The sequence below is a fragment of the Pseudorasbora parva genome, chromosome 1 (assembly GCF_024679245.1).
Source record: "Pseudorasbora parva isolate DD20220531a chromosome 1, ASM2467924v1, whole genome shotgun sequence".
Classification (NCBI taxonomy): domain Eukaryota; kingdom Metazoa; phylum Chordata; class Actinopteri; order Cypriniformes; family Gobionidae; genus Pseudorasbora; species Pseudorasbora parva.
The window spans coordinates 47344600-47369962 of record NC_090172.1 but is presented as its reverse complement, the minus strand read 5'-3'; the positions used below and the strand labels follow the sequence as shown (position 1 = coordinate 47369962).

The 25363-nt window shown below is 39.3% G+C and overlaps 1 protein-coding gene across 9 annotated transcripts in view; it reads right to left on the bottom strand.

Annotated features, from left to right (window-relative positions):
- dysf (dysferlin, limb girdle muscular dystrophy 2B (autosomal recessive)) overlaps positions 1-25363 on the bottom strand; it is a 102363-nt gene that overhangs the window by 2552 nt on the left and 74448 nt on the right. For 8 of the 9 annotated variants that reach the window (XM_067443155.1, XM_067443190.1, XM_067443204.1 and 5 more), the window contains 12 exons: positions 18977-19075; positions 14155-14283; positions 10987-11142; positions 10293-10384; positions 9829-9999; positions 8073-8215; positions 6406-6545; positions 6049-6137; positions 5865-5960; positions 5440-5581; positions 1823-1922; positions 667-839 (listed from right to left, as the gene is read on the bottom strand). In XM_067443155.1, coding sequence (XP_067299256.1) covers positions 667-839; positions 1823-1922; positions 5440-5581; positions 5865-5960; positions 6049-6137; positions 6406-6545; positions 8073-8215; positions 9829-9999; positions 10293-10384; positions 10987-11142; positions 14155-14283; positions 18977-19075 — 1530 coding nt within the window. The remainder of the gene's footprint in view (positions 1-666; positions 840-1822; positions 1923-5439; positions 5582-5864; positions 5961-6048; positions 6138-6405; positions 6546-8072; positions 8216-9828; positions 10000-10292; positions 10385-10986; positions 11143-14154; positions 14284-18976; positions 19076-25363) is intronic. The other variant, XM_067443181.1, reaches the window with a different exon arrangement.

Here is a 25363-nt window from a genome sequence, read left to right as displayed (position 1 = left end):
AATAATATTATAACAAATATTATATAAAAATATTTAAACAAAATAAAAATGGATCAAAACTTAGCAAGCTATAAATGTGTATTACACTATAAATAAATAACACATAAGTGTCCACAAGTTATGTCCGGGCAACTCCACCATTTATTAAAATTTTATTTAAAAATGTTTTAAAGATTTTGTAAGCATATTGTGTAGTTGTGCTTGGAGTCAATTGCTTTAATTGTGAAAACGCAATGTTTTTGTCGAGACTGTCAAACAAAGAAATTATGAGCATATGCAAAAACAAGAAAGAACCAACAAAATATGAATAATTGATCATGTTGTAGTCAGTCTATGCTTTTTCATGTGCAGTTTTTTTGCATAGTAAAATAAAACCTGTAGCTGTAGTTTTTGTTTTTTGTGTCAAAGTTTTAGTTTTTTGTGTCAAATAATAATTGTCAGAAAAATACCTTAACCAAGTTCAGTGTTTCGTTCTTCCCCCATAGTTACAATATTTAAAAAATATAAAATATTTTTCTCATATTTTGATGGCTTAATTGAACTTGTAGGCTCATTAAAAACAAATATCCCTTCCGGACATAACTTTTGGCATCTATTGTATTGACTTTTTTATTATTATTATTTCTCAACACAATAAAAACCCTGTTTTTTGTGAGTAAATCTTACAGCAAGTAACTTCTCGTTTTCTCTGTCACACACACAAGGCCACCAGCCTTTCATTGTCTTCTGCTCAAACAAAGACACCAGTTTGTCCTGGGACTGAGAGAGCATCTCAAGTCCACACTTTTCTGGAGACTTTGCTGGACTCGGCATATGGTTCAGGTCCATCTCCAAAGAGCCTTAGAAAGAGAAAGAGAAAGAGAAAGAGAAAGAGAAAGAGAAAGAGAGAGAGAGAGAGAGAGAGAGAGAGAGAGAGAGAAAGAGAAAGAGAGAGAGAGAGAGAGAGAGAGAGAGAGAGAGAGAGAGAGAGAGAGAGAGAGAGAGAGAGAGAGAGAGAGCTATAAATGAATCATCACAATCTTAAAGTTAAATGACACACTACAGCAGTAAAATGTGCTGTAGACTTCACCGAAAAGAGAATGTGTGTGAATTGAACACAACAGAACATAGGTAAATGTATATTATCTAAAAGAAAGAAGAATAGAATAGAAGCAAAACACAGGAATTGTTTGAATCTTTTCCAGATCATTTCCCATAATATCAGACAGAAAAAAATGTTTGTCCTTCAGACTTTGCTGCTGGCAGTCTTTCATTTTCTTTGAGGTTTTCACATTGCGGTCAGATGCTAATTATTTTACAAATGTACATAGATCAGTGTATTTTATCGAGGTCTCTAAAGAGTCAGGTCATAACTTATTTCTCTTCTAGTTGTGCTGACATGTTGGAAATTAGGTTCAGCTGATAATAATAACATTAGCAGTAAATATGTTATAGAGGACTCTTGTGGTCTGAATGATGTATTTGTGTTAAGGTTGTTAAGTGCATTTATGCTGACGGTCACGCTTCACAGTAATGTGGTTGGTAACCTCACACAGGTTAAGGAGGTTCAGGTTTTGGTTACCATCTCCCTGTGCTCGCATGTCCATATAGACAGACATAGGTTAATGACAATAAACCACACACATGGTCCTATCAGTGTGGTCCAGTCCCATAAGTTTTTCATCTGTCATGTCAAGGCTGAAAAATATGCTTGAAAAACAGCTTTGTGGTGCCGTGCAAGGTTAACGTGACTGAATACGCTGAGGGTGGCAAAGCTGAGGAAGGGAGTTGAGGAGTTGAGGAGATGAAGAGTTGAGGGACGACTATTAGGTTTTAATCTTACCAAGGAAATCATCAAAGGAGAACTTGTCATTGTCCCAGATCTGGATAAAAAGTTTAGGAGGAAGTTTTGTTTCAACTTTATCCAGACTCCAAAAATGCTCCTGCAGAAAAAGAAACATGGTGAGATTCACAAAGGTACAATCAGAACTACTAGCTAATTTATCATTTCATTGTGTGTTACTATAACCATGACAAGTGTAACCTGGACTAGAAGCTAGAGATGCGCCAATATGAACATTTTATGTTGAGCCAATAATTATTTCCATGTTGCGGCTGATAATATATATATATATATATATATATATATATATATATATATATATATATATATATATATATATATATATATATATATATATATGACAGATGCTACAATTCTATGATATTTTGTCTAAAAAAATAAGTACATTTAGGAATCAAAACATCATACAGTAATTATTACATTTAAAAGTGGTCTTAGCCTTTTAAATATTAACTTAAAGGAGGGTTAGATGATGGAAAAAGTTATATAAATGTAGAAATGAGCATTCACAATTAAATATCCAAATTTAGGTGATACCAATAAATTAAAAAAAGCATCATCGACAGATAACAATGGAAGCTTGTTTCCGCCATTGAATAAATTTGTAAAGATAATTACAACTTTTCATCTCACAATTCAGACTTTATTTTCTCACAACTGCGAGTTTGCATCTTGCAATTCAGAATCTCCTAACCATGACCAAGCTCCTAACCAAGCTCCTAATTGAGCTTAGGCATCACAACATAATAATAGTATAAAAATAGATATTAATTTTGAGATATCTTGCTAAAGATTACATTTAATAGTGTTTTAAAATTATGAATGTATTAAAGATTAACTATAAGTTGGTTTTATATGATGGCAAAGGTACTCTAAATGTAAAAAGAGGAGAAACGAGAATTAATAATTAAATGTCCAATATCGACAGATACAATACATTAAATAATGTCTAATATCAGTAAATAATTGCTATATCATGCATCACAAGAGCCTTACTTGTGAGATAAGACCCACCAACCCTTTAGTTACCAGCCCAAGAAATGAGCTACACCACCTCTAGGAGAAACAGAGATAAACTGACAGACCAAGACAACGACTGAGAAAGACAGAGCGAGGAAATGATAGCATGAATGTGTGAAGCAGAATTAGAAAGAGGGTGAGAGACAGAGAGAGAGTGAGAGCCACCGAGAGCGACAGAAACGTCCCAGTCAGAAAAGAGTGTTAGCGACTCCCACTACAGCCCTGATTCTGCACCCCATCGCCAGACAGGATTCCATCTGCGTGACAGCATTCCCACCGTACTGTACCCGTGATGGATGTGTGGACAAACACGACGAGGATAATGAACTCACGCTTCACGGAGCTGAACTGCTGCCGTTCACCGGTAAATAGGCCCCGCCGGTTTGCACATCCTGCCTGACAACCGCATACAGCTCCATCAAAACAAACACTGCAAATAAGAACTCACTTCCAATTATCACTGAGAGCCGTGTTTCATGCGAGAGAATTGGTTTCACTATGTATCTGTTCTATTATGCGTTGCTTCCAACAAAGCTCAGCCAAAGTGGATCTATCGTTTGACAGCTGTTGCGGGCCGCTCTCAGTTTAATGGGTGGAACCGCTATCTTCAATCTTACTATAACTGATCTCTTGCCTGCCAAAACCTCACTTTAAGTGCCTTGTCCATCACAGCTGTTTTCCCTGAGCTGGCTTGACTGAAGGCTGGACTGTCTTGCTGTTACAAGATGTTCATGTACCACGTTTGGTATGTGGAGGCTTGCCAGATGCAGCCTGTAACATATCTGGGTTTGAAACATTGCATTAAACACCTGCCAACTGCAGTGATATCCTTCAAAATGTGGGCGTTAGACAAAACGCCCGCAAATCATGCAGGGTGACCCGCGGATCACCTATTCAGACTCAATCAAGGCAGAAGATTTTTGTTTCTGCGACGAAGCTGAAGTGCAGCGTGCGGATATAAATTCTGACAGGGTTTGAGTTTCTGACTTGTTCTTTGTTTACAGTAAACCTAGATTGCGCCTCTGTAACGGGTCCGACTCGACCCGCTCAGAACGGGATTCATACCTGGATCTCCGGCGTGGGACGTGGGCATGCTAACAAAGGTGATAGTTAACCCAAAAAAGAAAATTTGATGTTTATCTGCTCAGCCCCAGTGGCCTGTTGCACAAAGTTGGTTTCAGTTGTTACCCAGGTAAGTTTGAGATTAGTTTGAGCAAACTCTGTTTTTTCGGGCTCAAGAAGGTGGATTGGTTTTTATCAGTTCATCACTATGGTAATTTACACTACACGGCTAACCTAGAGATCGCAAACCCAAACTGGACCAATCAGCTGCAAGCAATAAAGTCATACCCCCTTGTATCTCTCGTTCCAAATTAAAGCAGTTTATAATTAAAAAAAACGTTAGAAATAAAATTGCGCATTTTTGGCGCTATTTATTTATTATATTTATATTATATGAGTTCAGAGTAATTATAATTTATATATGTTCATATAAATATTATATGTAGCCAAATAGTAATATAAACATAATACATGCATTCATTATTCTTTAAAACGTCTATTAATTTGAGCTCTTTGTGAACCTATAATTATTTTGGCATATTTCTTTGATTCACATAATGCATTGATATAGTCAGATAATCCTTCAGCTGCCTTCTCACACTGTTGCAGCAGCAGCAGCAGCAGTGTTTATTCCTGCCTTGTAAACGCATTTAATTTCAAAATAATTTTTAAAGCAATCTCTCAATCTTCAGAAGAGAAGTGAATCAAACGGACACTGTGATTGGCTGTTTGGCGCACGTGTCACACATTCAGGTGCACGCACTTCAGAGTTAATTGCAAACTCTGGATTAAACATGAGTTGACAGAGAATGTTTATACCGAGCTTAGAGAAACGGTTGAACTTGATCTAAACCAGGCTGGATTTATCTGGATTTGTCAACTCTAAACCTACTCTGAAACTCAGAGTTTGTTCAGCTAGCTTCATGCAACAGGCATGTTGTTCGATTTCTCACACAAACCGATTTTTGGTGTCTTAAGACATCAATGTATCGTCACGAGCCTCTGTGTTTAATATGGTATCACACATCTATGTGTGTTTTACTCCCATAGTGACTCTCATAGAAAACACCCCATTGGCATGCATTATACGAGTAACGGTTGGAGTTAAAAATCTTCATTTGTGTTCTACTGAAGAAACAAAGACACCTATATCTTGGATGCACTGAGGGTAAGCAGATACAGTAAACATCAAAATTTTCATTTTTGGGTGAGCTATCCCTTTAAGACCGCAGCCTCTCGCATCAGTCGCTAGTGTATCTCTTGAGATCAGGGGAGTGAGGTTTACACACACTGTTCTAAACGGCCTACGTTACACTCACCCCCCTTAAACCTCACTCTCATCCGGGTCAACGGCACCAAATGTAACCGGTCCTACCAGACTTGCTCCGAGCGGTATTCAAAACGCACACTAACAAGGACGATAAAGAACGTAGTTTCGCTAGTGCTCCTCTTGAGGCCAGGGGAGCGAGGGTCACATGCACTGCTCTTACTGGCCAATGTACGTTACACCTTACCTTCTTATCAATGGTGCAGAGCTGTTCTGCAGGTAAATAGAGGAAGGGGAAGAGGAACCGCCAATTAAAGTTGCCTTCACCTCCCAGAGATCGATAGTGCACGTCTGTTTTCTGCTTGCTCACTTCGTAGCCGTGCATCCAGCTAGGATTGAAAAAATAACATTCGCAATTACCCGACACATCATTTCCAACACATTAGAAGACAATGCAGCTTAGCTGTAATTGACCTACAGCTTGGGTCTATGGTTGCCTTGCAACTGTGTGTTTGTTTCTACTGATCGATCATTTTTGCATGCCGTTGTTACTATTGGTCACAGTGGCAACAGACAAGCAACAGGCCCATGACATGGGAAACAATAACAACTTAATCTAACCAGAGCTCATACACACAAACCCAACAACCCGTTTATGACACCCAGATGTACCCTTTCACATAAATGTCACTCATCTTCTCCCCAGTGACACTGACATCATCCAAGATAACATCTCTTGCGTTCCATATAATACAGCGCAGGAAGAACCTATGGGAGCAGAAAACATCAACATGTTACGCTTCTGGATGTGTTTCGAGACAAACCGATAGATGCTAAACAAAGGCGATGCATTTACTTTTTAGCTTTGCGTGGTGTGATGTTAAATGGAGGTCCTGGTGGACCTAAAGATTTAGGGAACAGGTCCACCCACATCTGTAGCCGCCCCTGTGTGTTGGCAAATAAAACAACTCTGTGAAGACTGACAGGGCATACATTTTTTATGACATAAACAAAGCGTATTACATTCATAAAATGAAAATCATTACATATTTAAACTGAATAAAATAAAAAAATATATAAATAAGAATTATTAAAATACAATAGAATAAAATAAATTACATATATAAAATGAAACATGCAATTCTACTAAAATAAATGTGTCAAATATATTTTAATAGATACTATTATGGAATAAGAGTTAAGACTGTGTAACCTGTTCTATATCTGGCTGCAAGGGGCTGTAGAGGGGTCGCGTCTCTACATGTTCAGGCACCAGACCCTGCCTTCTCAACACCAACAGAGCTAGACGCTCCATCACTGGTCCCAGGTGAGGGTTTAGAGCTTTCCCTTCATCTGAGGGCCAAATGTGGTCAACCATAAGGTCATTGTATCCAAAATGTTGACCTTTTTAACTTAAAATTGTTTAACAGTTATAAGGAAGATTCATCATTATGTTATTTTCCATTAAAACTGTGAAATGGAACCACTATGCAAAACCTGGTTTGATATGAAGAACATTTGGGCATCAGGTTTTATGAAGTCATAACCGAGAGCAGAAAAAAAAGCCAACATTCATGAAGCATTCCACTTAAATAGTCGGAAATGTTTATCTTTCTCCATTTCTCAGATGATGCGTTGATTTCATTGCTGTTGATCTAAGAAGAGAGTTTCCCCTTTCAAAAAGCAAAAAGAGAGCGCGAGAGAAGAAAAAAAAATAAACGTCCAATGTTAAGTTTATGGTTTGAAACCCTGTGTCATGTCCCTGAGGGAAACATGGTCGGAGTGTGGAGAAAAGAGGAAAAAGATTGAAGTGGAGGAAGACAATTCCTGCCATGAAGTTGGATGCCCGAAACGGCCACCTGATAATTGCTTTGACGCGCGGGTTGCCGCAGTTACGTGGGCCAAACAAAAAGATGTAGTATTCCTCCGCGGCGAGACACAGGAGCTGGAGGCTGAGAAGCCCGCCACAGTGTTGACCTTGGCTGAACACGCTTGTATGCTAGTTCACCATAAATCTGAAGCCGACCTCGTCCCAAAGCATCATGGAAGGGAAAATGGCTGGAGAGCTTGGCTTTCTGTAGGCTCTGTGTAACATCTGACTGGTAGAAAGATGGCCATGGGACTTTAAGGGCTTAGAGGTCAAACCAGAAGTGTTGGGAGGATCTGATGGAGGTCACACATCATTAAGATCAACATAATACACACCTAATGGTGAACTAGCATTAGTTAGCATTGTCATCCCAGGGGCACACTTTAAAACAGGAGGGGACGTCAAGTTGCTGTGGCAAGGAGTGATATATTTGCTGTGAATGAATGACTATGTCAGAGGTGCTGTATGTTTACACAGGTCCTTCGTCTTTACAATATCGCACTTGTTTTTCTTCACACAGAGGAACAACTCATTCTTTCCGCTCATAGCGCCCGAGCAAGAAAAGCCAAGCGGCCTCCCCAACAGCTCTGTGATCCCACACACACAGATATGATGTATGGCACAAGTCGAGACATATATCGTTATTCTTTTTCTGTCAGTGTTTTCACAGAACCGCAGCCGATCTCGTGCTCGACTCGCTTTTTTTAATGACGGAAGATGTGATGGAGTCAGGCTGCTGCTTTGATTAGCTCTTACTCGTGACTAATGCTTTCAGCAGCTCCAAAGAAAAGACTTCCACTTTCTTTTTTCGCCGTCCAACCCCCGGGTTTGATAGGTCGTGATGCCCGTGTTTATTCATTCGTACGTGTTGCTGTGCATTTCTGCGCACAATTCTCTAAGAAGCTGCTCTTTGGTAATGACAATAGCAGAATTAATGATCAAATATCATCAATATTAAATTCAGTGGTAGGAAACTAGGTCTAGTTGGAGTGTGTGTTTAGGACACTGACCAAGGTCTGCAACGGTGTACTCGTGTCCTCTGAAATAGACTCTATCCTGCTTGTAGACGGGCAGTTTGTAGTTTCGCCTCTCGCACAGACGATGAAGTAACTGAGATGGTTTTAGCTGATCTCTCCACTGGTTAACTCCCGACCTAGTCAGCACAGAAACATAGAGTTCATTTACAGTGCAAAACCACGGATGTATGATGAGGGTGTGGGACAGCCAACGGTTACTCAACTTCATTTAATTATTATTTTGTTTTACATTTAGGAGATGATTACTCTGGTAACAACAAAGAAAAAAAAGGTTTCCTAGCCAGGCCAAGCTGTTGAGGCTGATATGTATTTGCCAAGCAACCCACTAAACAAGTTATAGAAAACTTCATAAGACAAAATGGCTCAGCAAAATGGAACATATCCATAACATATTTAAAAATAAATTAAATAATATATCAAAATAATAAAAAATACATTAGTACATAAATAAAAAAAGTAAAAAGTAAAACAAATCGCAATTATTACAATTAATATAAATCATTTAATACAAAATTGGGGAATAAGAACATGAGAATATTATGTGTAACCTGAACAAGTTAAAAACCAGATTGCCCTTGATCATAACATGACACATGATTCAAACTTATAATTAGAAAAACAGGTGGTTTGCTGGTCTTCGCTAGTCTACCAGCTTGGATACACTGGTTTCTTAGCTGTCCTTTAGCTGTTTTTCCAGCAAAACAAACTAGTCTAAACAGCTTGGCCAGGCTAGAAGACCAACTAACCATCTTAGACTGATTTAAGCAGTTTTTTTCAGCAGAGTCATAGAAGATAGAGATCAGGATCAGATTATGACTGAAAGGGTTAGTTCACCCAAAAATGAGAATTCTGTCATAAAATACTTACCCCAGTGCCGTTTGACACCTATAATACCTTGGTTCATCTTCGGAACACAAATGAAGATTTGTTTATTTTTGAAATCCGATGGCTCAGACAGGCCTTCATTTACACCAATGTCATTTCCTCTCTCAAGACCTATAAAAGGCACTAAAGACGTCGTTACAAAGCCCATCTCACTACAGTCAGTGGTATTACAATAATTTTATGAAGCGAATAGTTTCTCATGTGTGCAAAAAACGGAATAACGACTTATATAGTGATGGGCCGATTTCAAAAAAAAGTTTCGAAAGGTCATGAATCAGCGTATTGAGTCAAACCGCCAAACTGCTGAAATCACGTGACTTTGGTGATCCGAATCATGAATCGTTTAATTGATTCATAACGGTTAGAAACTTTGTTTTGAAATCGGCCCATCACTATATAAGTAGTTTTTTTGTTTTTGCACAAAAACTATTCTTGTCGCTTCATAAAATTATTGTAGAGCCACTGTAGTGAGAGGGGCTTTGTATCGACGTCTTTAGTGCCTTTTATTGTTCTTGAGAGAGGAAATGACAATGGTGTCAATGAAGGCCTGTCTGAGTCATCGGATTTCAACAAAAATATCTTTTTTATATCTTCATTTGTGTTCTGAAGATGAACGGCGGTCTTACGGAAGTCAAACGACATTAGGGTAAGTAATTATTGACAGAATTTTCATTTTTGGGTGAACTAACCATTCAATATGATGTGATTCAAAGGTCAAAGGCTTCGTCATGGCTTCAAAAAGATCAAACTTAAACATTAACTATCTGTTCTTTACAGTTTTCATAATGACTACAAAACATGGGCAGTGAAAGGAAATAGGATGAGTGACAGAGGCATTTCTTACAGACAGTAGGACTGTGGCAGGCCACAGCGAGCGCCATGGCGCGACAAGAAGCGATTCTCCAAATCAATGACGGTCTCTCCGATTTTCTCATCTTTAGTGACCATGTCATAATCATACAGCATGATCTTTAGGTCCTTCTCAAGAGGCAGAGAGCATGTCAGCTCAAACATCCTAAATGAGAAGCAAAAGACTTATTTTTGCTTAAACGTTTTCAAAGGTAATCATTCACATGATCCATATTCTGTCTAAGTATCATTTAGCCACCAGATCAAACCTTCCTTCTTGCACGTATCCAACATTAAAGACTTAGAATTAGGGGTGTCATCATTATTATGAGTGTGGCGACCCCTGCTGGTATAATCAATGCTTGACATGACGTCTTTCTGTACGTGTGTGTGTGTGTGTGACAGAGAATCTGTTCAAAGAGACAGAAAGAAAGAGAGAGAAAAAAGAGAGATACTTACTTTCCGAAGACGGGGTCCAAAGTACAGGGTATGTAATTGTCATGGTCATGGACTGATTTCTTGCCAAGTGTGATCTTAACATAGGGGTCACACTACGAAAGAACAAGAAGTACTTGTTAGTATGTGTTAACATAGCCACACACTCACACATATATACTATAAGCAACAATATCCAAAACAGCACGCCCTCTTTTCGTACTTAAAACAACCGCTCTTTGCTCTCGCGGTGGAAAAAAGCATCAAATCTCTGTGATCAGTGCGTTGTTTCATAGGCAGCGAGTACATGTGTGAAATGTTCCATATCATAACTCCTGGCCTGAGTAGGTGATGAAAGGACGTCATCTTAGCATATTCGCAACTAATGAAGGGAAAGCCCATCTGACGCAGAGCCAGAGAGGTGGCGTGTTGGCCAGGTCTCGGGCAGCGATTGAGAGTTTATGGTTGTGGGTAAAAGGGTGGCTCCATGTTTTCATAAAGCAATTTCTCGGCTCTCTTATGACTCTGGCACTGCAGAGGCTTCGCAAAGGGCTCGTCTGGCTGACGAGAAACTACAGAGATTTGTGAATGCTGAAAATACAAGGGCTGTTGTAACATCCTCTCCTATTCCCGAAGAATATACAAGGACACTGATAAGCCAACGGCTAGATAGCATGTTCCTTTCCTTTTTTATGTATTTTGGTTGCGTCGTACATACCTTGCCATTGGCATCTTTGGGCTGTAAGCCATAGGCCTGGATGATGTAAATGCGTACCAGGCACTCCTCTATTCCATTCGGGGGGAGCTTGCAGAAGCGACGTGGGGGTACAGGCATCGAGGGATCATCAGGCAACGGATAGATCTTAAATGAACCCTGAAGGAGCACGGGACAGGATTCAGTTTAACTCATGGTGCAATTTAGTTTTACTTTTTTCTGGAGAACTGCTGTCTGGGGCCTCCAGACAGACCTCAAATTACACTTTAATCCCTCAAATTTAGTTCCCTCAAATCCTACTAAAACTAAACCAGTTATAATCCAAATAAACCAGGAAAAAGTATCTACACTCTTCAAATTAGAGGTTCCGATTAGAACCAAAATGTGTTTTACGGCCATATACCGGATGCCATAGGAGAGTATTTTTTAAATTGCACAAATATTTTTTTCATAATTTAATCAAAATAAATTATTTACAAAACCAAAAGTTTCTGACAGATCGCAGCAGATTTTAACAGAATAAAAAAAAAAAAATTATATATATATATATATACAGTCTTGTTCAAAATAATAGCAGTACAATGTGACTAACCAGAATAATCAAGGTTTTTAGTATATTTTTTATTGCCACGTGGCAAACAAGTTACCAGTAGGTTCAGTAGATTCTCAGAAAACAAATGAGACCCAGCATTCATGATATGCACGCTCTTAAGGCTGTGCAATTGGGCAATTAGTTGAAAGGGGTGTGTTCAAAAAAATAGCAGTGTCTACCTTTGACTGTACAAACTCAAAACTATTTTGTACAAACATTTTTTTTTCTGGGATTTAGCAATCCTGTGAATCACCAAACTAATATTTAGTTGTATGACCACAGTTTTTTAAAATCTGTGTGGCATGGAGTCAACCAACTTGTGGCACCTCTCAGCTGTTATTCCACTCCATTATTCTTTAACAACATTCCACAATTCATTCACATTTCTTGGTTTTGCTTCAGAAACAGCATTTTTGATATCACCCCACAAGTTCTCAATTGGATTAAGGTCTGGAGATTGGGCTGGCCACTCCATAACATTCATTTTGTTGGTTTGGAACCAAGACTTTGCCCGTTTACTAGTGTGTTTTGGGTCATTGTCTTGTTGAAACAACCATTTCAAGGGCATGTCCTCTTCAGCATAGGGCAACATGACCTCTTCAAGTATTTTAACATATGCAAACTGATCCATGATCCCTGGTATGCGATAAATAGGCCCAACACCATAGTAGGAGAAACATGCCCATATCATGATGCTTGCACCTCCATGCTTCACTGTCTTCACTGTGTACTGTGGCTTGAATTCAGAGTTTGGGGGTCGTCTCACAAACTGCCTGTGGCCCTTGGACCCAAAAAGAACAATTTTACTCTCATCAGTCCACAAAATGTTCCTCCATTTCTCTTTAGGCCAGTTGATGTGTTCTTTGGCAAATTGTAACCTCTTCTGCACATGCCTTTTTTTTAACAGAGGGACTTTGCGGGGGATTCTTGAAAATAGATTAGCTTCACACAGACGTCTTCTAACTGTCACAGTACTTACAGGTAACTCCAGACTGTCTTTGATCATCCTGGAGGTGATCATTGGCTGAGCCTTTGCCATTCTGGTTATTCTTCTATCCATTTTGATGGTTGTCTTCCGTTTTCTTCCACGTCTCTCTGGTTTTGCTCTCCATTTTAAGGCATTGGAGATCATTTTAGCTGAACAGCCTATCATTTTTTGCACCTCTTTATAGGTTTTCCCCTCTCTAATCAACTTTATAATCAAAGTACGCTGTTCTTCTGAACAATGTCTTGAACGACCCATTTTCCTCAGCTTTCAAATGCATGTTCAACAAGTGTTGGCTTCATCCTTAAATAGGGGCCACCTGATTCACACCTGTTACTTCACAAAATTGATGACCTCAGTGATTGAATGCCACACTGCTATTTTTTTGAACACACCCCTTTCAACTAATTCAACTAATTGCCCAATTGCACAGCCTTAAGAGCGTGCATATCATGAATGCTGGGTCTTGTTTGTTTTCTGAGAATCTACTGAACCTACTGGTAACTTGTTTGCCACGTAGCAATAAAAAATATACTAAAAACATTGATTATTCTGGTTAGTCACATTGTACTGCTATTATTTTGAACAAGACTGTATATATATATATATATATATATATATATATATATATATATATATAATTATAATTTTTTTATTCTGTTAAAATCTGCTGCGATCTGTCAAGAAAATAAAAAATAAAATAAAATATGAGGAAGAAACTTTTAAAATCTGGTGCATGAAAAGTCATTGAAAGTCATTGGTTTCTGGGTTCTTCAAAGCACCAGCACATTGATAGTTTCTGAAAAACTAGAGAATAAAATGTTGTTGTTTTTTTTTTTGTTGGAAATGTATTTCAATTATGACAACTCTCGGAGTGGATAGATTCAACCAGCATTTTATTAGCAGAGAACATGGAATGTACATAGGCTTGATTTTGGTGGACGAAATCTGCTACACTGCTGCTGTGCAAAACATAATGTTCAGCTTAGTCAAGATAACAACAAGGAAAGGCTGCTGGAGAATAACATAACCTCCATAGCAGATCTCTACAGGTGGCACTGGGGAGGAAGTGGGATAATAGGAGTTCTCATATTGTGTGGCGTACTGTTTGCGGCTAGAATACGGTATAAATAAAGCCACATAGATGAGGAAGTACCTCTGGTTGGTGTCGTAGAACAGAAAGAACCGATCAACGATTAATAGAGTTTCATGACTAAACTTCATATTTTATGAAGCAGCAGCAGTGTAGCAGATTTCGTCCACCAAAATCAAGCCTATGTACATTCCATGTTCTATGCTAATAAAATGCTGGTTGAATCTATCCACTCCGAGAGTTGTCGTAATTGAATTACATTTCCAACAAAAAACAAACAAACAATTTATTCTCTAGTTTTTCAGAAACTATCAATGTGCTGGTGCTTTGAAGAACCCAGAAACCAATGACTTTCAATGACTTTTCATTAGCTCAGCTAATAAGCATCGACACCCAACCCTTGCTTTATCTGGCAACGTCTGAATGTTTTCCCTCTTGAACACTGAATGAGAGCACATGTTATAGCAGCTGATAGTAACTGAGATGTTATAATGACCCTACCTTGAACTCTCCAACAACAGAAGGGTCTTCACTCTCATTCTGGGATCTTCCACGGTAAAGTTTAAACGTTTGACAGAAATCAGCAAACTGCTCAAAGCCTTCAGTTTTCTCCAGTTCTCTGTCATACACCTGAGAAAGGAAGCACAGGAGAATGTGTATTTTGTGAAAAAAATGTGCTCTAATCAACTCAAAGGGCTGAAAAGACACACAATGTACAAGACATCCATTGTTTGTCTTGCCAAAGCAGTTTTCTTTAAGAATCTTGGACTCTGGGATCTTTAATTGTGGGTTTAACATTTCAGGCACAAGTCAAATCACCTCAAATGCACCATTAATGCAAAAAGATCTGGAAATTCCTGATTATTAGAATGTTTAAAAACGGCAATAAAATGCGCAAAAGCGATTTGTGCCCAAGGAAAATATGCTTCGCCATGACATTACACAACTTTTAACTAGCGCCCCACAACTCTATAACCAAATGGCCACCCAGGAGACAACTTAGTGACAAAAGTACGAAGGAATCCTCGTAAGCAAGTCGCTCTGTTTTTCTAGTTGACTCACTCAGGCCCGGTCCCTGAACGTGTGACACTGCACACATCACATGAAACCCTCTCCCAGTCTCTTTTGCTCTTTCCCTGCTTTCAATCTCTCCCTCAGGCACCATAAGCCCAAAATAACAGCTCATCTCAGCAGTTTTAGGGAAAGTGTTTCTGTCCGTCGCTCCTCCCGGTGCGTGGGACGCTCTCACACGGTGGCAGCCAACAACTGGGCCCGTTCCTAGCAGGTAGCCCTGAGACCAGAGGCCTCTGCCAGATGACTAACGGACACGTTTAGATGGGAAAGGTTGGAAAGAGTGGCTAAGGCAAGCAGAGAGAGTACGTGGTGACAGGGGAGATCGCTGACAAACCGGCCAGAGATCGAGGGATGATAGGGAGGTGTGGGCTGGGGGGAAAACGGCTGGATGACGTCAGTAACGGAGCCCTTGTCTGCACTTGGTTATCCCCCTGTGGCAACCCCGACATGAATTCATCGGAAAAGTTGGGAATCTGGCAGCCACTGGCTCTATTATAAATGGATAAGCTTGTGGGAAGTGGGCTGGAGTGGACTGGAGTCGGGGTAAGTGAGCGTTTGAAAGTAGGCACATGCACTCCCTCGGGAGACCACAGGGCTTTGAAGTTCGGTTGTGGAGCTGATGTTTCTGCGTCCTCTGATTCTGGCATCCTTATGTTGGTTTTGCTTGGGCACTGATAATGTCACTAATGTTACAATGAACTTTTGCTGTTAATCTCCACGTACAGATTTCATACCGCTGGGATCATGTTAGACGTGCCAGTGGGAAGACATGAGCATGAATAAACAATGGCAAAATGTTCATTTTTGGCTGAATTATTCCTTGAAGTTCCACAAAGAACTTTTCATTTTCTATCTCTGCAGGACACTGAACTGGTTTTTCAAGAGTATGCTGTAGTCCCCCCCAAATTGAAAATCCTTATTTGCTCATGTTAATGTTGTACCAAACCAGTATGACTTTCTTTCTTCTGTGGAACACAAAAAAAGATATCTTAAAGGTGTCATGAACTGTTTCTTATGACGTTCACATGGTTTTTACATTCAAAAACAACATACCTAATAAGTAATAGGCTATTTTCTACACTGGTTTTGAGGCTCTCTCCTAAACACTGGGTTTTAATGGGTGTGACGCACTGGAGACTTAGAAGTAAACACCCACGGTTAGGATTGGATAAGATTTGCATATTTAATGAGCTTCAACTCCCTTGTCAGTTCATGGGAGGGATAAGGGATGGTTTTTAAAGCGGCAACCGGAATAATTCTCTGACAGGGCTCTCAAAACGTATTTATCAAACAAACACAATGATTTATCTCTCATCCACCCGTGACTGATTCATTTTTTTATTACTTGGCCTGTCTAATCGGTGGATATAAGCTTGAACCACACACGCACACACGCTCTTCAAACATCAAGTCAAGAGAGTGAATGCAGATCAAGAAATTAATGTTATTTCACAATTTAAAATTCACCAGGCTGCCGACGTGCTTACGGTTTGGTAGCCCGTCTGGAAAACACATGGCCCCGGGATATTTGGCTTTGCGAGCCCTGGGAGTCTGATGAACCAACCAACTTAATTGCAAACAACTAACGAATAAAAGATTCTCCAACCTGTGACAGTGTGCTATGGTAACAATGCAATACTAATATATTTTTATTTATTTTTTTATTTTTTTATTTACTCACATAAGTGTGTTGCACCATTCCTGTCGGATCCAATATCGAAGGCGCAGCATTGTGCTTTAATCTCAATATGTCTGTAAATCCAGTGTTGACCTGTGTCTGGTTTACAAAAGATAATTTTGCTATCTTTGGCATGTTGGGGGGATGGGGAGGGGGGCTACAGAATCTACGCTACAGGCGTACATTTATCTGTAGACACAGGCGGTGTTTCCCCCATCTAATACCTCACTGATTGAGAGCCTTGTTCTCTGGGTCTGGTGTCTATAAAAGCTTTTGTTTGACTAACAATGAGGTTTTCCGCTCTGAAACGTACAGGATATTCTTATATTACCATGACCTTTTATATATCAAAGGCTCAAGGGAAAGTTGGTTTCTCAAGTCATCACCCCTTTTTAAAAAAATGGCTTTTTCATTCTAAACCCTGGGTAAATGGAATCCTGGGCAAAACCTGGACAGTCAGTGAAAATGTAAACGCTGTCTCGCCATAGCCCAAGAATAGACTAGTCATCAAGAACATGAACATGTCAAAGAAATGAAACCAAACACCTTGTAATCACAGTTGACTCTGCTTACATGATGGAATATCATACATCTCGAAAGTTATTTTGGCAAAAGCAACATTCAAATTCAAGGTTATTTCGGCTAGAAGTGGGTTACTCATAGCCAGACTATATCAGGTCTATAGTTAACTGAGATGGTGAAATGACAGCTATTTCTATTTCTATGAGTATGCGACCCGTTTAAATAAAGGTTCTAGCATTCCATATCCTCTTATTATATTCTGTCCTGTGTACTGCATATATTGACTTAAACCTGAATGAGACTTTTTGGTCTATAGAATTAAGAATAAAACATGTTTCCCCTCAAACGTTAAAACAACACAACACAGTGATTTTGTAACTAATACTATCCAAAGCATGTGAATATGAGGCATGCAGTTTAGTCTCTGTTTCTAGCCATAACGTTTGTGCAGTTAGTCAGTAGGTGCTAACCCTGCTCCAGGGTTTCATAACGCCAGATCAAAAATGATGCTAACCCCACTTCTAAATTAAAAGTGTGAAACGTTCTATGCCCAGGGTAAAAAGAGATTAGAAGGCCGATACCCCAGGGTTAAAGGAATAGTTCACCCAAAAACCTAAATTAGCCCATGATTTACTCCCCCTCATGCCATCGTCTGCATATATGATATTCTTCTTTCAGACAAATACAATCAGAGTTATATTTTTAAAAAAAATGTCCTGGCTCTTCTAAGCATTATAATGGCAGTGAATGGTTATTTCAGTTTTGAAGTCCATAAAAGTGCATCTATCTATCATAAAAGTAATCCACAAAGCTCGTGAGGGTTAATAAAGGCATTCTGAAGCAAAGCTATGTGTTTGTGTTGGAAAAATCTCTGTATTTAAAACTTTATAAACTAAAATAACTAGCTTCTGGCAGATGGCCGTAAGCATTGATTTACGGCAAAGGAGTAACCCCTTGAACGCAGAAGCACAGAGGATAGAGCAAAACAAAACACCGGCCATGAATTAGAAGTCTAAAGTAAGAATTTTAAAAGAGAAATGCTGGAGGATTTCAATATAAGAGGAGAGGGGCTTTAGTTTGTTGCCCAGCCCTATTCCTTTAAACCGCAAGAGGCATCAAAACCTGCAATACTCGTATACATCGCGTCAGGGGTTATTCTTTTTGTAGTAGTGGGAAGTTTGAATCATTATACATGTTTAGATCTTTGAAACTCATTCAGCAAAATGAACAAATCTTTTTTCAAGTCAGAATTTGTTAATTTCAGCAGAATATAATTAAAATGTCACACTAAATTACCCAACACATTGAGTACTTGAGCAGACGTTTGTAAAACGTTGCAAAAAATTATTATAAGCTAATGCAGCCACGGCCAAACTTTGAGAAAGAAATGATTAATGAATTGCTTAGCTGGGTCTTCAGGCTATGCAGTCTGTTAGTTCACCTCAACTCTGAATCCAAGTCATTCTTTCTTTTGCCACTTCGCATTTAATCACTTCTGTTCCCTGGAAAGATTAGTACACCTCTCGTGTCTTCGGGTTTGAGTTCCGTCATCAGTGTCTGATCTGGGCCGTGACAGCCCCATATGTAATGCATAGAATTGATTAGTTCACCACCCGAGTCTTTGGGTTTAAATCATTCGTTTCACCAATTCACAGCCCCATAGGCTGAATACAGAAACAGAAGAGAACCTGTACAGAAGCGATGGCATGTTGCGCATGTGCAGTCAACATAAAATGAACGAATCGCTCTCTTAGACAACTTGTCTTAATAAAGATTTGTTTGATCATATACTCCTAGGATGACTTGAGGATGAGTAAGTCATGGGCTAATTTTAATTTTTGGGTGAATTTTCCCTATAAGTGCATTGTGAAAAGCCTTTTAGTGTTTCTAATGGGGTTCTAATGTTGTTTTGGGCCTCATTGACTTTCAATGTTTGAACAAAAAAAGTGCTTTAAAATATCTCATTTTGTGTTCTGCAGAAGTATGAAAAGAAAGTCAGTCATATGCATTTGGAACAACATGAGGGACAACATTACTTTGATGCCTTACCTGCAGTGTATCAAAGTCCTTCTCCAGATAACTTCCGCATTTGTTCCTCTCTCCTGTGGAAGCATAAAACTTGCTCCACCAGTCCATAAATTCATCCTGCTGTAGAAACAGAGCAAGAAAATAAGAGACCAGAAAGATTGAAATATCACAAGCAAGGAAGGTCTGTACATATCCGACCCCACATCCCTCATTCAATAGACCCTTGCTTTAAGGGTTAGTTCACCAAAAAATGAGAATGTGATGTTTATCTGCTTACCCACAGTGCATTAAAGATGTAGGTGTCTTTGTTTCTTCAGTAGAACACAAATGACGATTTTTAACTTCAACCGTTGCAGTCTGTCAGTCATAATGCATGTAAATGGGTAACAACTCTATGAGAGTTTTAAAAAAACATGCTTAGACAACATGCACAAAAACTCGGCTGCTCGTGACGACACATTGATGTCTTAAGACACGAACCGATCAGTTTCTGTGAAAAAACTAACAGTATTTATGTTTTATTTTTTACCTCATATGTAGACAAATCTCTTCTAATGTTCTCATCCGTCATTACTTTCATCTGGTTAGGTCAAATTGGCGCAATCATAGATATATATGATGTAGATTCCTCATCCGCACAGGCAGTAATTCACGCTAGTTTGACCTTACCAGACGGCAGTAATAGCGGATGGGAACACTAGATGAGATTCGTCTGGATATGAGGTTAAAAAAAAGAACCAATACTATTCAGTTTCTCACAGAAACTGATCGGTTCGTGTCTTAAGACATCAATGTGTCGTCACGAGCAGCCAAGTTTTTGTGCATGTTGTCTAAAGGCGGGCGTACACGGTGCGATTTTTGCTGTCGTACGAACTCACAGACGATTTTTTTTTCTCGGGAGAAATCGCGTGGACATCGTGGATGCTCGTATGGTCGCGGCTCGCACCGTGTGAGAGGAAATACGAGACGAGCCGAGCACGTTAAGAGCACCTCCCGACCTTACGATAATTTTTAAACATGTTTAAAAAGTTTGGGGAGTCGGCCTGATTTTTACCAGCATATGGCTGTCCCCTATTGCCAAATCATGCACAAGCACGTCACATACGCTCAATCTATATGACTATTATTAGCTCAGTGGCTGCCACATACTGAGTTCACACACACACACACACACACACACACACACACACACACACACACACACACACACACACACACACACACACACACACACACACACACACACACACACACACACACTTTCTCTCTCTCACGTGCACTCTTCTCTCTCCCTCTGGTTGTTTCGGTAACGGTTAAAAGGAATGGCTGTTCTCTGCTTTTCAACAAATCATTTTCACATCTTTTTTCTTTATTTTTTGTATCTAAAGCTATAGCAGCAACATTGAAAGCTCAGGTGTCTGTGTTACATGAAAACTCGTGTGATCACGGCCGGCTCGCGGTGCAAACAGTCGTGCCGTGTACCAGCTGATTTGATGCGATGATCAAATTAAATGAGTCGTAGCGTCTGCAATATCTCACGACCTTCCGAGTGTCCGAATTCGCACAGTGTACGCCCGCCTTAAGCATGTTTTTTTTTTTTACTCTCATAGAGATAGAGATGCATAATCCACATGCATTATGACTGACAGACTGCAACGGTTGAAGTTAAAAATCTTCATTTGTGTTCTACTGAAGAAACAAAGACACCTACATCTTGGGTGCACTGGGGGTAAGCAGATAAACATCACATTTTCATTTTTGGGTAAGCTATCCCTTTAATTAAATCTGTAACTTCATGAATAGGAACGTCAAGTCTGAAAGCAACGAAGGCCTCAACTTACCGACTGTCCCATCTAAAGCATGTCCGACAAATTCAACACAAACAATAAGACAAGGTTAGGAAAAGTGAAGACAGAAAAAGAGTCAAGAGAAAATACCCTCAAATGTCAAAACGTTTTAAGCAGAAACATGCATGAGTGACAGTGACACCACAGACCAAATGACCAGTGGAAACAACCCTTTCCATAACTTAATCTTTTCCATAAGTGACTGATAAATCATTCATCTGCTGTAATGCTGGTAATTGTGAGCATATCAACTGAAACTAGAAAGTAAGCTTTCATATTGTCATTTTCCTGGTACTTTCACGGGTATGATTCAGGAACGCTGATGTTCTGCTGCAATTTGATGTGCTAATCACCACTGATGCTGCAAGTCTCGCCAACGCTCGCTCATTCCATGTGGAAAATGTGGGAATTTTTCAAAAAGGTACAAATCAGGCAGATCCCACCTCAGCCAGCACTACATTCCCATCCAACCAAAAGACAAAAGAGTGTTGTTAATGAGGACAACACCCTTTGCAAGCGACACTGCCTCAAAACAAGAAAAGTGTAGTAGCCTGATTATGATGGGAGTCTTGTGCAAATTCATGTGTGTCTGTGTGACAGATGGATGAAAGTCAGACTGATCTACCGTGGCATGAAACGCAGTGTGTTTGGAAGAAATGAGATTCCTCCATTGGCTGCACCTCCACACACTTCTTTCTCTTCTAGAAAGCCAGTTTCGACTCACCCCGGGGAGAGACTTCAAGTTTCGCTCCCATCGTTCTTACAACTTTTACGATAAGGGAGTAAAAATAGTAGTGGTGGAGCAATGCCAGGATATTTAGTTTTTTTCCTCATCTTAGTCGTTGGGGAGTGTGGCAGAGTGGCATGGATTTTGGTGGCCAGGAAGGGGGACCAACAGTGTTGTTTAATTACCCCACATGCCACATGCCATGCCATGGAATGTGTGTGTGCTCGTGTCAGAGTGTGTCATATAGGTTACCACTGCTGTAAACGATTATGTGTGTTTACAGTGTCTGTATGTGGAGGAAATATCCTGTTTACTGTCACAGACCCACACTTTGTACATGTGTGTTGTACAGTAAACTCAATGTAGTCAAATATATTTATGGCCTATTTTTAGTGCACTTGTTCTGACACATTGAGTTATATGTGGGTGACATGAGTTTGAATCTACTTTGCTTTGGAAATGGTCAAAAAAAAATCATCAAGACAAACATTGAAGTTTGGAGTCAGTAAGTTTTTTTAATGTTTAATATATATATTCTTATGCTCACCAAGACTGTATTTATTTGATAAAAAAAACAGTATAAACAATAACATTTCTAATTTTAAAATAAAATAAAAAAAATATTCTAAATTTAAAAGAACTGTTTTCTTTTTTAATATAATTTATTCCTGTGGTGACAAAGCTGAATTTATACTATCCTTACTCCAGAAATCATTTTAATATACATATTTGGTGCCCAAGAACCATCAATGTTGACATCAATCACTGCTGATTGGTTCCTACTGTATCAGTAACTATTGAACTTGCTGCTCAACCTACAAATATGTGATCAGCATTTGCTGCAGCAGTTGCAGTGCGGTTTCAGAAACCCGCCACCTTCCCCAGCTCCACCTGTATAGATCTGCTGGGGGTAATTCATGTACGCGATATTGTACAGCAGCAGCATGCCTTACTTGCTCACGGCAGTGTTTCATGTATGTATTGGCAGTAGCAAGTACTGTACTTGCTTTGCAGCAGCAGTGTATAGCAGATCAATTCTGCCAAGACCAATAATATTAACATTGTCATATCCGTTACCATGCCAAACACTCAGAAATTTTTCATGACAAAAATGCCTTTCTGTCCCTTTTAATCAACTTAACACGTCCTTGCTGACCTCAAACTTTTAAAGTGCCCCTATTAGGCTATTTTAAAGATTCCTTTTTTTTTTTTTTTTTTGAACTAGTACAACAGGCATACATGCACCAAAGGTCAAAAAACACTTTCACTTTCTCATAATATACATTGCACATCAAATTTTTTTTCAGTGATTCTCAAACGACTCTATGGATTAATAAGTCTCTCTAAATCCCTTCTTTTCACAAAACTGCTGTGCTCTGCTCTGATTGGCTAGATGGCCCAGTCTTTTGTGATTGGGCTACCATGTACAATACCCGTTTTGGAAGCTAAACTCCCATTACCATAACTGAAGCTTCCTAAAGCTCAGCGATTGTACACACTGTAAAGACAGTAATGATGATGTTGATTTTACCATATCAATTTGAGCGCAAGACCGATGATGAAACATTGGAAACCCAAACCGAACCTCCATCACAAGGACAATATGAGGAGGACGTTTCTCAGTGATCGGCTACTCAGTTTGAGGTACATTCTGAGATGTTGCAGCTGTAATTCCTCAACATCAGCATTAACAAGAGTATGTCCATCAACAAACCCATGCGTTTATTTCTAATTTATTGCGAAACACATGTGTAAACTATATAATGGTGCATACATTAGCCAAGCACTAAAGTGAATTACTGATCTTGCACAAAAAACAAACCTTGCTCCTTACTTTCTTGAAAGTAGTAAGAACGACAGTTTTAGGTAATAGTACAGGACAGTAATAACAGGAGTTAGCTGCAGGCGGACAACGTACAGCATAGGCATTATGCAAATGTATTTTCTAGTGACATAGAACCGTCACACACACAAAAAAAGACTCATTAACTCTTTCCCCGCCAGCATTTTCAAAAAAAGTTACCAGCCACCGCCAGGATTTTTGACCATTTTCACCAAAACTGAATAGCACATAGAATATTTTGTTTTATGAGTGTCTGAACAAGCAACATATCAAAAGAAAGAGCTGACCCTCTTCTTTTAAACACAAAACACTTGAATATGGGTAAGTTTCATTAAAAAAAACCAACAACATTTTTAACAAAAAGCTGAGAAAATCACGTTTTTGTGAAAGACTCAGAGCACCCCTACACCTAACACCCCTAATGCTTCACAGTCCTGTGGCTCGTCCTGGGTCCACATTTCATTCACTAACATTAGGCCGTTTTGATTCATATGCTGTTTAATGTTTGTGATCACGTTATTTTTCATATGCATATGATTACATATGATCGCTTATTTTACTGCGTCTTACTCGTGTGCGTTTTCATCAGGAGATTCAGCACACATTCAGGAGATGCGTAATAGCACCTTCTAGTGCCTAACTTTTAAAACACGGAAACACAAAAAAATCCGTTTTTGGCCTGGATGCGTTTTCTCACAAGTAACGGAAAATTCTGTGTTTGGCAGGGAAAGAGTTAAGACGGTTCAGAGTCGATTCTTTCTTTTGGGAGGCAATAACTTTATTTATCATGCACTTTCAACTTAAAAAAATCATAATAAGTGCACCTTAAATGGTGGTTTATTTTACTTTTAATAACTTAGAAGATGCTAATAAAGCTACAGGACTTACAAATAAGAGACAAGTGCACCACATATGTGTAACCGGAAGTCAAGTTTGGACAAATTACAGTCAAATTTTTAAAAACCGTAAGTCCAATCATTTACAAAAGAGAGTCAAAATAGGCTGAAGGGCTGTAAACAGAAAGCTTTAAAAGTTAGAGTTAAAAATGTTGGTCTCAGGTCAGAGATTGTAAAAAGAAAGCAAAATTATGCAATAATTTCAAGCCAGCATAACTATGGTGAGAAATGAATGACTCAGCGTTAGTAATTCACAGAGAGAAAGAGATGAGCAGAAAAAGAGAGCAGGAAGGTGAAGGTAACATGAAGGAAACGTTTTTGGGGGAGTGTCTCCCGGTTCATGCGTCTACCGAGAAGGCGGCACACAGGGTAAATGGGATGGGGCATGCGGTAAGGATTTGCAGTGTATTGTGAAGCTGCCTTCAGAATCACTTAGGCTGAGTTGGCCTGGCTGTGCGGCAGTTTAACCGGCCCTGAATGGTGCTTTTCATAGTACTGCCACATGTCTCCTCTCTTTGTCTGAAAGAGCTATTAAAGCGGAGCCTAAGGACGCCGTGACAGCCATGTTTCCATCTGAGTTACTGTGTGTGCGTCTTAGGTGTTTGTGCGCAAGTTTGTGTTAATCGGATTGCGTGTGACCAAGGAAATAATGTTCCATTTTGCCTCTGAAATTATGTGTAATGAGTGTGTGTGCATGTGCTTCTGGTCACCCAGACACTTCGAGTGCACCACATGTATGTGTTTAGTTATTCTATACTCTACCCAAAGGTTTTAGGGCTTAAGGCTATTATTAAAATAAGTACTGCTTCGTATAAACCTTGGTGTATATGTGCGTGCATGCTCACAAAAATGGAAACACACCGTTGAAAGAGATGTTATACAGATGAAAAGATAATGTTAAGGGTACGATAAAATTTCAGACATCAGGAATTTAAAAATGTATGAAAATTAGAGTATTTATATTGGTTGCTATGCCCCAGAGCGGCTCGGTACTTGAACAGGGTGGTCGGAAAGGCAGAGGGAAAACAGGGAACTTAACTGCTCCTCCAAAAATTCATTCATGCAAAACCTGTTAAAATGGTTGCAAACATTCTC